Raw genomic sequence first — 12428 nt, 5'->3', positions numbered from 1 at the left:
CTTTGCAGTTTCTGTACTTTCTTTTGTCTTTGTCATGTGTGTTACTTCTTTAGCATCAGTCTCCCTAAAAGACTCTTGTTTGAAAGCAAGTTTATATGTCTTTTATACGTTGTAGAGCTCTGTATCTTCAGTGTCTAGAATAATGCTGGGCACGCAGTGGTGCTCAGTGTCTGTTGGACTGAACTAAATTCCAAAGAACAAGACATTCAATTCTCAATTCTCTTTCATAATGGTGAGATTACTTAAAACAAGTGTGCCTAGGGTTTTGAACATGACCTTAGTATCCCAGAAAGTGCATAAATCACACATATGATAGCTGATACATTGTGACACATTAATAAATTCAAAGTTGATAGCACAGTGCAAAGTACATAGTAGATGCTCAATAAATACTTGCATAGAGTTGACTGATTGGAGGTCTTAAAAAGTGTCCTACTCAAAGAGAAAAAAAGAAGACAGAAATCTTTTGACATAACATTGTTAGAAGACATGGCCATGATGTGTAATATATCCATTCATTCAAAGAACGCTTATTAAGTGCCAACCATGTTTAGCAAAGCTAATTTGATCTAAATATGAAACTGTGGCATATTGTAATATCCAAGCACTCAAAAAACAAAAAGGGGGATCTCAGAAAACAACAAAGGGGATCTCAGAAAACAAGAAGGGGGTTGCCTGGGTGGCTCAGTCGGTTAAGCGTCTGCCTTCAGCTCAGGCCATGATCCCAGGGTCCTGGGATGGAGCCCTACATCCTTGCTCAGTGGGGAGTCTGCTTCTCCCTCTCCCTCTTCTCCCCCAGCTTGTGCACTCTCTCGTGTTCTCTCTCTCTTGCTCTCTCGCTCTCTCTGACAAATAAATAAATAAAATCTTTTTAAAAAAAAGAAAAGGAAAGAGAAAACAAGGGAAGTTTTCCCAAATCCACAGAGATTTAGATGTTCCCTTCTCTGTGCTATTTTGTTTGCACCTCTGTCATAGCATGTATCCTACTGAATCATGGTTTATCACTCTATGTATATCTGGCTTTCCCACTAGATTGTGAGCCCTGACTGAATTTATTATCCCAATCACCTAACAGGTAGAATGTACTCAAGACTACCGGAAGAAGAAATGAATGGACACTCATTTAAATTCCCTACATCAAGATATAACTCAAAAATACATTTAGTAACATACAACAGATAAAATACCAATTCATTACCTTTCAGGGTTCATAATCTTCCAGCTACTCCCATTCTGCTCTAACTTACTCAGCAAGTTGATGCTTGTCATTTTGGGAGAGGAGATAGCTTGTTTATCTCGAAGTCTCTTAGGCGATAAGATCTCTGTAGAATGAATGAAACCAAGTTTTCTTCTAACTTTAAATGGGTGGTTTTATACTTAACTGATTTTTAAAACTCATTATTTTACCAGGAAAAATTTTTATATAAGAAACATCTTAAATTATTGTCCCTTGCCCTAGTGTAGTTAAAACAAATATTTTTGCTGTGTACTTCTTACATGCAAAGCACTGGCTGGTCACTTTAGAAAATGCAAAGAGGCAAGTCTTTGCCATTAAGGATCTTTCAGTAGATATACAGACAGTTCCCTTAACGATGGGGTTTGAGTTATGATTTTTTTGACTTTATGTTGGTGCAAAAGTGATATGCATCCAATAGAAACTGTACTTTGAATTTTGAACTGTGATCTTTTCCCAGACTAGTGATATGTGGCACAATACTCCCTTGGGATGCTGGGCAACACAGCAAGTTGCAGCTACTAGTCAGCCACACGATCACAAGAGTAAACAAGCAATGCATTTACAACTATTCTGTACCCAGACAACCAGTCTGTTTTTCACTTTCAGTGGTCAATAAATTACATGAGATATTCAATACTTTATAAAATAGGCTTTGTGTTGGATGATTTTGCCCAACTGTAGGCTAGATGGCACATTTAAGATAGGCTAGCTATACTATTCAGTAGGTTATGTGTATTAATATGATAGTTTCAATTTATAATGGGTTAATCTGAACATAACCCCCTCATTAAACTGGGGAAGATCTATAGCTGGATAGAAAAATAAGATATAAAGAAAAAACATGAGAGCTCTCATTTGTGGAGGTCTTATTACATGTCAACCATGCTAAGTGCTTTACATACACTGCATAAATAGCAACTCAGGACAATGATGAAAAATGTCTATATCCCAAATGATGGTGCCATCTTTAAGGGTCTGCCATGTTCAGAGAAGAAAGAAGACACTTCAGAGTCCAGTGATGAGAGAAGTGTTCATGGAGGAAGTGAGATGTAAAAAGGATGCTGAGAAGTGAGTAGGATTGGGAGAGACTGTAAGAAAAGGAAGGACATTGTAGGCAGGAGAAAAAGAGAACAAAAGCATGAAGGCAGGGAAGGGCAAGACATGTTAGAAGAATATGAACAGTTTTGCTCAGAGAAGGAGTCTATAGTGACAGATGAGGCTAAAAACACAAAAGCATGTGAATATTAGGCTAAAAGTTTACATGTAGTTGTGTAGACCTCATGTTGCAAAACTAATATCCACAAACCAGTGTTTACCCACTGATATGTTTTGTTTGGCCCAATCAGCATTTTTTGCTTCACTGTCAATTAGTGTGTTGCCCACAAAGCAACAATCCCTCAGAGGAAGTCTTCAGAGGGTAGTATGGAAACTCCTAAGGATTTCTAGGACCCTTTCAAAAAGTCTTTGAAGTCCTAGGACTTTCATCATGCGCTTCAACCAAGTCAGCACATCATAACAGATTAAGTAAAGACATAGACATAAAAATCCAACTATCTTCTATTAAGCCAAATATCAAAGATGTAAAATTACCATTCTCCATTTTTCATAAAAATTATTATCTATGCTAACATATTGCCCTATCGAACCCCCTTCATGCATTTACATTATCTGCCTGGACCCCATAGGCATCTGAATTTTGGCTTCTTTAAGTAATGGGGAGCCAGCAGAGAGATCATAGTCTAAAAGCCTGAGAGTCAGAAAGTGGTCAAGATGAGATATAAGATTCCAGGAATAGAAGATATTTGTTAGATGTTGTGGAGGGGGGTGGGAGAGATGGGGTGGCTGGGTGATGGACAGTGGGGAGGGTATGTGTTGTGGTGAGCGCTGTGTATTGTGTACAGTCTATTGTGTATTGTCACTATAGACTGTCACTGATGAATCACAGACCTGTACCCCTGAAACAAATAATACATTATATGTTAATAATAAAAAATAAAATAATAACAGTAATATTTAAAAAGAGATTATCCTACTCTTCCTACAATTTTAAAGGTTAAAAAAAAAACAGAAACAGATGTGGAATTCTAGCAAATGCTTTTCAGAATCTAGATTTGGGTGATTTACTTTTCTTATTGATGAACTGTATAATTATAATACATTTCCTAATGCCAAACGATCTCTACATTGCTAAAATAAACCCTGTTTGGCTACCATAAAAAAAAAATTGCTACTTGAAAAAATCCTGAGCCTTATGAGATTTAATTAACATATATAAAATATCAGCATGGTCATAGTATTTAGCAGATATTCTGTAATTATTTACTTTCTTTTGGATTAAGAAATATTTAAATGTTTACCATATGTGCTACATTGTACAATTATATTTATGTAATTTTTTTAGTAATGTTGTTTTAGAACTTTCCTATATTTTTAGAATAAAGAAATATAACTTTTTAGGAATTATATTAACATAGGTAGTTTTTCCTCGATGAATGTTTATGAAAGAGATTATAGGATTTATATATTAAAAATAAATAACTTTAAAAACCATGATCTAAAAAAAGAAGATATTTGTTAGAAAGAATAATACAGTGATTATTCATGAATCTAACTTTATTTGGGGCATAGAAGTCACTAAGCAATATGGCTGGACTCTTAAGCAGTAAAGCATGACAGATGATACCCAGAATCATTGGCCTACCTCTGATGCCTTCTTCTTTGTCTGGCTGGTCTTTTAATTTGTACTTCCTTTGTCTATTCTTTCTACCTTCTTCTACAATGGTCTCCATAGGTGGTTTGTTCTCCATCTCCTTGAGCTCAATCCTAGAAATAAGCCACGATGTTTACTGCACTGTACCTGAATAGGTGACCATGTGAACTATCAATCCTGAGAAGCAACCCAACTAGCTCTCTGATTCTGAAGTAAGCCCATTTCCCTCAAGTGGGCAAGTGCTTTGATTTGCTAAGGCTCTCTTTGAGCCTAAGTCTGAGAGCTGATCAAGACTTTCCCCCTCAATACTGGGGACTCAAAAGCAGCTCTTATACAGATAACTTGTGGGATTTAAGCTTTTGGGTTTGGTTTCAGTTTGAATTTGTCTGTCTTTTCTAGTTCTATAACCAGATGCCATTAGGAGTAATACAGTGAAAGGTGGCTGTTGGATGGCTTGAAGGCAAAGATTCATAGCCTGGTAGGCAGAGTATATCTGGAAATAACCATTCCTCTCTGCTTTCTCCTCCCCACATCCCCATCCCTTCCCCAGGCAAAAGTGAGGGACTTACAAAGGCACAATGGGGGAATGGGTTTGTTCAGTTGGTGTGTGTAATTGTAGATTTTCTGTGGTCTCAAGTATGGAGTGCTAGGTTAGAGTTAGAAGCAGGAGAGAGGAAAATGGGGGAGAAGTGGTACTTCCAGTAAATTCAGGGGCCGAACTTCACATAAATAAAACATCTATAACTGTTTTGACTATTTGAGTCCTCATGTCCATGTCTAGACTCTCTCATTGACAGGAAAGCCTGTCAATCTCTGGTCTTGATTCACTGCAATTATTTCCCTCCTGGAGTGCTGAAGCCAAAATATGTCCTAGCAGGGCAGCCAAATTTACCTTCAAAATACAATCAAAATAAAATTATTTGAATCCATTGATTTCTTTTTAATGCGTAAGGCAACATGGTGCGATGGAAAGAACAGTGGAGCAGTGAGGAGCCATAGTTTTATTTCTGACTTGGCCAGTCAGTTGTTTGGCCATTTCATCTACAAGATGAAGGGGTTGGACTAATCTCTAATGCTTATTCTGGTCCTCACACTGATTTTGCTGAGGTATATGTCATACAGTCCTTCCATCAACAATCCAATGAACACAAGAGGATGTCCACACTCAAAAACCATGAGAAAATAACACTCTGGGAAGCTGGTTGTATTCTCCAAACTTCCTCCACCTGAAATGCATAGTAGTTAAAGGCACAGCAATTAAGATTAAGAACGTGATTAAGGGCATACGATGAGTGAGTGATAGCCACTCACTGGAAATCAAACCCAATATCTTGACTCCTATTCCAGTGCTCTTAATACAGTATCATGTTGTTTGACTTGTTAAAAGGAAAAAAAGAATTAAAATTATAATTAATTTTGGACCTCTATAAAATGGATAAAATTATAATACATACCTCAAATAGTTGTAGTGAAGATTAAGTACAATAATATTGAGAAAGTGCTTAACAGTATCTGACATCTACAGTAGTAAGTGTTCTATTATTATTATATTATTATTATCATTATCATTATTATAATCATTGTTAGCAGCAGCCACCAGTAACACCCATGGCACTCTTGAGATAAAGTTGTTCCTTTATTCCACCTGTCTCTCTAACTGCTTGAGAGGTAAAAACCAGAGCTTAGACAGGAGGTGGGCTAGACTGCAGAAAGAGGAAGCTAGGTCAGAGAAGTGATAGAAGGTAGAAGAAAACTTAGCAGATGAGAAGAAGTGCACTAATATTGCAGAGACTAAAGTTGATGGGAGGTAGTATCAGAATTTCCAGGGAACTAAGAGTAGTTTAAAAAATGAATAGTCTAGATGGACCTAGAAGGTACAATGCTAAGTAAAATAAGTCAGACAGAGAAAGACAAATACCATATCATTTCACTCATATGTGGAACTTACGAGTTCCACAAACAAACAAAGAAAATAAGAGACAAACAAAAAAGCAGACTCTTAAATACAGAGAATAAACTAGTGGTTTCCAGAGGGGAGGTGGGTGGGGGGATGGATAGATAAAGGGGATTAAGAGTACAGTTATCAGGATGAGCACCAAGTGATGTTTAGAATCGTTGAATTATCAGAAAAAAATAAAATAAAAAAGGAATAGTCTAACTGCCCATTGTTTTCTATCTTAACTACAGAAAGTATGCATTAAATTCTTCTTTGCTGGAGCACTGAGAGAGAGAGAGAGAACTCTAAAAGGAGCATGAGCTAGAAGAGGTGAGAAACACGGCCCAATCACATTAGTAAATCATCAAGAATTGCTGTACCTGGAAGAACCTGTGGAGCAAAGCACTGACCTTGGAAATGCAAGCACACTGTTGGGTCGCTTCCCTAAGATCTCTCTGCTAGACAACACGGAGTCCACAGTGTCCGGCCTCTGAAGGACAGAGACAGAAAAGGGTTACACCTGGGGCGGTGGTCCAGGACAGACAAATCTAAGCTATAGGCTGTCTCAGAGGCAAGGATACCATGGTACTCTCTACTGTTATTTTTTCGAATACTTAAAGTCTAGAGCTTAAAATCCAATGAAGAATTATCTCATTTATCACCTGGGTAGTCCCATACCAATGCCACTGATGCTGCCTTTTCTCAAACCATTTCCTCTTTGGAAATTGCCTTCAGAGTTTATGGCTTCCTTTACATATCCTTAAGGGGAGAGCCAACTTAATAGAAACTATCAGGAAAATGAGCAAGCACGCTAATTTCACTCTTGACTCAAATAACTCTAAAATTGGGTGGTTAAGAGAAGGGCTTGAAGTCAGATGGATTCATGTTCACATCCGCATTACTGTTAACATTTATGTAGCCTTAGACCCTGGGCATATGGGGATAACAATAGGATCTAATTCATGGGATTTTTATGAGGTACTGTATGTAAGTGGCTGGCACAGAATAAGCACTCAACAAATGGCAGCTATTATAATTATTACTACATTATATAGTAATCACAATATTACATTATACTAGTATAGAATAACATACAAAATTATTTTGGGATTAATGACATGGTTTACAAAAGGCTTTGAAGGGAATTTCCAAAAAGAGGTTTTAAATATGTTTCCAGCAAAAGCAGCATCATTGAAATAAACCCACAGCTTCCCAAGAGAATCATTCTGCAGGACAGCACTCAGGTTTAAGTTATGGGACATTTAGGGGAAAAACAATCACTCTCACCACTTTACAGCAATTTCCTAAAGTGTGTTTTATAGATGTTAACAAGTATTGGATTAACCTAAAGTTCCCGGATTCATGATTCAGGCAGCTAAAGTGGCTTCTTCGTAGCCAGACTTCTCAGACCCTTTAACAGGCCTGTGTGCTTTGTGCCTCTGTCCATGAGAGTGATATACTTGTTTATAGATGATTAACTCTTTGACAAAAAGGTTAGAAGTCCTCCATCTGCTTTGGCCTCCATCCTCTTTTCATAGGATCTCTCTCCAGACTACTTCCAGAAAACGCTCCTTAAAAGTTATGTCTTAGAGTACAGCAGGCCAATTAAAATGCTCTCCTCTTTTATAAACACATTATTAAAGCTACAAAGTTCCATAGAATCACTGAAGATTAGAGACAGGCAAATGCTCTGACCTTGCTTCTGGTAGGTTTTCATGGAAAAGAGAGAGTTATACCTGTGTGTGTTTCCACTTTACACACACAGGGTCGGTTCCCCTCTTTAAAATCTTGCGTGAAGCCAGATTGTGGAGAAAACAACCAAATGCCTCATTATGCACAGCTCTTAAAGTCCCCACCCCAGAGCTCCATGAAAGAAGAAATTAGAGGGTAAAATTTGACCATATTTATAGAGTTTCATTTCATAGCCTTTTCACTTAAAAATCAGGCTTTTGCTCTATGGGACACAGGATTATATAACATTCTATGATAATCTAATTCACTTATACCAACTTTGTTCATTCCCAGATGTGTACCTAGGGCACATTAAGCATTCAGTTAGTCCCATTGACTGACTAGTTCACTAGCTCCTTAAACTCTGTTATGTCCAACTTAGCATGTAGGTCATACAAGTTACTGAATAGTTAACAATGATGGGGTCAGTTATGAAATTTGTTCCACAATATGGCAAATTAAAAGTTAAAGATACATTTCCATGACTCGATTTATTGTAGGCTTTCATTAAAATACTATAACCAGCAAAAAAAAAAAGACTAGAAATTCTGGTTCTACCACTTATTAGCACCCTGATTTCAGTCTTCCCACATAATCTGACCCCCATTTTTCTCATTTATAAAATCAGGATGATAATAATGCCAGTTTGATAAAGTTTTGCCCCTCAAATGAAATAATATATGTGGAAGAATTTTTAAACCATAAGGCACTATAAAATATTCAGAATTATGAGAGTTTCTGTTACTATTTATATTTTTCAGTTGGCATTGACTCAAAACTTAAAGTTTCTTTGCCCTTCTAACCTTTTTGTCAAAGAGTTAATCATCTATAAAAAACCACTTCTTTTCACTTGGGGTAAGTGCCATTTAAAATATGTCAACCTGAATTTTTCTTTTTTTTTTTCCTTAAAGATTTATTTATTTTAGAGAGAGAGTGTGTGCATGCGAGCAGGAGGAAGAGCAGAGGGAGAGGGAGAGAGAGAATCTCAAACAGACTCGCCATTGAGCATGGAGCCCAATGTGGGGCTCGATCTCATGACCCTGAGATCATGACCTGTGCTGAAATCAAGAGTCGGTCGCTTAACCGACTGAACTACCCAGGCACACCTCAATCTGAATTTTTCTTAATAATTAATGACACACAGTTAATTCAAAGCTACGATTGGGAGAGGGGTTTAGAGAAGGAAAACCTTAATTTACATTTGCTAGGGCTTTTGCCAAAGCCCCACTTCCATCCATTGAACAAAGGAAGTCCTTATAAAATCTCATCTTCACTTTGTTGCCTCTAATCACAAGGACCCCGATTCCTTTGAAAGTAAATTCTACATTTTGTTTGATGGAAATTGATCGTGATAAAAAAAGCAATGTCTCCTTCACACATCCTTCCACTGTATCCCTGCTAAATGGACCCTCCAGGGATATCATGACAAAATTAAGTGGAACAACTGGGATATCACCTAGAGGAGAAAAAGACAGGGTGGGGGGAAAAGAAGTGGAAATTACAACACGGACATATCATATACACTCACAAATAATTATTTAATTCTCAGTACTGAAAAATAGAATTGTCCATGTGCCCTTAGTTGTACCCTATCAATAGACAGTAATAGGCACAATTTTCCCTAAAAGTATATTTTTTGCTCAAAATAAGAACAATTAGCTTTCTAAGCAGTACTCCAGACAAGCTTTTGGTTTTATCTTGGAGACACAGTAATAAATAACTGCATCTCTTCATCAGAGTGTTTTCTGAAGTTTTCAGCCCTTTATCTCTCAGGACATACTGTCACAATATTTGCCTATCTCCTCCAGTTATCAAACCGTTTTTAAATGTTTATAAATATCTATAAATGCCAACTGTTTTGAAAAGAGTCATCTTCAATAGAAGTTACCTTCAAATGAAAGTGTTTCTTAACGGAGGGTATCAGACTGGATAACTTGCTTTTCCTCCCTAATAAGTCCATAAATTATATTGCAGAGGAATATGGTTATACCTAGCATAAAAATAAGCACAGGGTCTATTCCACTAGAACAGACCGCCAGTCAGAAAAGGGGGTAAATAACAAAAATGATCAAGAGGATAAATCCAAAAAGAGGCAGTAAACAAGATCCACTAATAGAGGAACAGGATAGGAAGAAGATAAGAACATTCTAAACATTCATTCAGCAAGCTTTACTTTACAGCTTTTCAAGTGTCCAATAGTGCTGGCTGATGAGGATTAATATCTCTACAAGACACAAACTTCCCTATATCATTCCATAGTCTTCTGCACAATTTAATGGCGATTCTATACCACCTTCTTCCATTTTATTTATTATTTTTTGTAAATTTCTTAAAAGAAAATGCTCTATTGCCTGCCTCTAGATTGTCCCCTCCCATTCGTCCGATGCATCTCTTCAATCTGTCTTCCAGCCCACTTATCTCAGTAAGGACAGTATCAACTCATGATGGACAAGAGAATGGATACATTGTAAATCTTACTCTCATGACCTCTCTGTAACTCCTGTTGACCATGCCCTCTCTTTGCTCTTGTATCCATGGCACTATTCTTGGTTCTCCAATTTCCTCTTCCTTGGTCTCCTTTGCTGACTTCCTTCCTCTTCTACTTCTGATAAGATGGTGTTTTATTGCTGCATTGTTGTTTTTTTTTTAAACAAGACTTTGTCCTTGTCTGTCTCCTCCCCTTACTTCATATCCTCTCCTAAGTAAATTTATCCAAATCTTGACCTCTAGTCTCCATCCCTCTCCTGAGCTTTGGATTATCTCCACCTAAGTATCGCTACGGGAATTTCAAATTTAACATGTCCAAAAGTGAGCTCATTATTTTACCTGCCACCCCAACCTGCCTTCCCCCTTCTTTCCCTATGGCATTAATGACAAGAACGTACATCTATTTTCCAAGAAATCTGAGTCACGCTAAATACCTCCCTTCTTCTTGCTACCTACCACTCTCAACTGGCAGCCAAATCCCATCAGTTCTCCATACGAAATATGTCATAAATTGACTCCTTCATCTTCCTCCTGATTACCAATGCCTTCATTCAGGCTTCTACCATATTTCACCAAACTACTGAAATTAAAGATTTTATTTATTTATTTGAGAGATAAAGAGAAAGCACAAGCGGGGGGGAGGGGTAGAAGGAGAGGGAGAAGCAGACTCCCTGTTGAGCAGGGAGCCCGATGCAGGGCTTGATTTCAGAGCCCTGGGATCATGACCTGAATTGAAGGCACTTAACCAACTGAGCCACCCAGGCACCCCAAAACTACTATAACTAAAAGAGCTATCTTCCTAAACTAAAAACTGGACTAGTACATACAATTCCCTGCTCAAAAACTTTCAATGGCTCCTCATTGCCTGTAGGATGAACTCCAAAGTCTTTATCATACTGCCAAAGGCCCCTCACAATTTGACTGCTACCAACCATTTTTGTCTTACCTCCCTCCACTCGCCTCCACAATCATATGCCCTGGTCATACAGAAGTACTCATTACTTCCTTAATAGGTTTTACTCTTTCTTTTGTTCTTGAATTATTCATACTGTTCCTGAAATATTTTCCATAGCTTCTCTGCCAAAAAGTCCTATCAAGACCTTTAAGACCTCCTGGTATATGTCATCTTCCCAACCCTCCTTGAGCAAAGTTAGGGGTGCTCTCCTCTCAGCTCCCCTAGCACTTGATCCAGTTCTGATCAATGCTGCTTTCACAGCATTTAATCATGTTGCAACATTTGCTTATATATTTATTTCCCATGCTAAATTCTGAGCTCTTCAAAGCAAGGATCATATCTTGACAATCTTTAAGAATCACTGTGTAATGTTTAGTTAGTTACCTAGTTAATTAATGATGAAGAATCATAACTCCAAAGCTAAACTCTAGGCAGAATTGTTCTTGTGAATTAACTCAAGCATATATATTTAATTCTGAAATTTCTTCAAACTTATAAAAAAATAATTAATTCTTCAACCTTGTAAAAAAAAAATTAACTATGGATCTAAACTACTTTTTTGGAGTATACTACGAGATCCAAGATGGAAAGCTAATTCTAAGGAGCAAATGCTTTTGTCAAAAAAAAAAGTTGGCTATATTTTCACTTTATTTGGTAGGTTTTTGATGAATTAGGATATTATATGTCCATAAAACTATAGGTAAAAATGTCTGAAAAGTCAATCAAATATACCATACAGATTATATGCATAATGAATTCTAAGTATAATTTGTTGGTATTTGTTTTTCCAATCTTTCATTTTTTGGTGGGAAGTTACTCTGAAAATTAACTTTCAGGGAAGTTCACATAAAGACAAATTTTAGCCTTTTCACCTGCTGACTTTGGGGATAGACTGTCTCTCTTTATCCATGTATGAGTCTGATGCAATAGGGGATAATAAGGAAGGTCAAAAGGAACACAGCCCAGAAATTGGGAAGGAAGCCCCCAAAGGCCCCTAAGTAACCAGGGCAGGTGTCACTAAGTCCACACACCAAAGCTGGAATGTAAGCAAGTGTCCTGTGTCAGGTGTCATGCCTGTTTTGTTTACCACTATATCTCAAACTCCTGGAACAAAGCCTGACACATAGTTGGGCCTCAGTAAATATTTGTGGAAAGAGGGAAGAAAGGAAGGCGGGGGAAGGAGGGTAGGAGGAAAGAAGATTTTAGGGTGTGAGAGGTATACAAGGTGTTCATTAAGTCTATGGAATTACTAACCTTCTCACTTTTAAATTTTAATAATTTAGATTACACATGATAGAAACAGTTAGTGATCTTTTTCATAGCTAATATGGACTATAATTCTAACCAGAAACCCTAATTAACTTTTTCAATA

The 12428-nt window shown here is 37.3% G+C and overlaps 1 protein-coding gene across 1 annotated transcript in view; it reads right to left on the bottom strand.

Annotated features, from left to right (window-relative positions):
- CCDC81 (coiled-coil domain containing 81) overlaps nt 1-12428 on the bottom strand; it is a 43676-nt gene that overhangs the window by 17740 nt on the left and 13508 nt on the right. The window contains exons 4-7 of the mRNA XM_036082145.2: nt 8814-9070; nt 6294-6373; nt 3939-4060; nt 1199-1322 (exon numbers count right to left, since the gene is read on the bottom strand). Coding sequence (XP_035938038.1) covers nt 1199-1322; nt 3939-4060; nt 6294-6373; nt 8814-9070 — 583 coding nt within the window. The remainder of the gene's footprint in view (nt 1-1198; nt 1323-3938; nt 4061-6293; nt 6374-8813; nt 9071-12428) is intronic.

This window comes from Halichoerus grypus, chromosome 11 (genome assembly GCF_964656455.1).
Source record: "Halichoerus grypus chromosome 11, mHalGry1.hap1.1, whole genome shotgun sequence".
In the NCBI taxonomy this organism is placed as follows: Eukaryota; Metazoa; Chordata; class Mammalia; order Carnivora; family Phocidae; genus Halichoerus; species Halichoerus grypus.
This window is presented reverse-complemented; position numbering and strand designations above follow the sequence as displayed.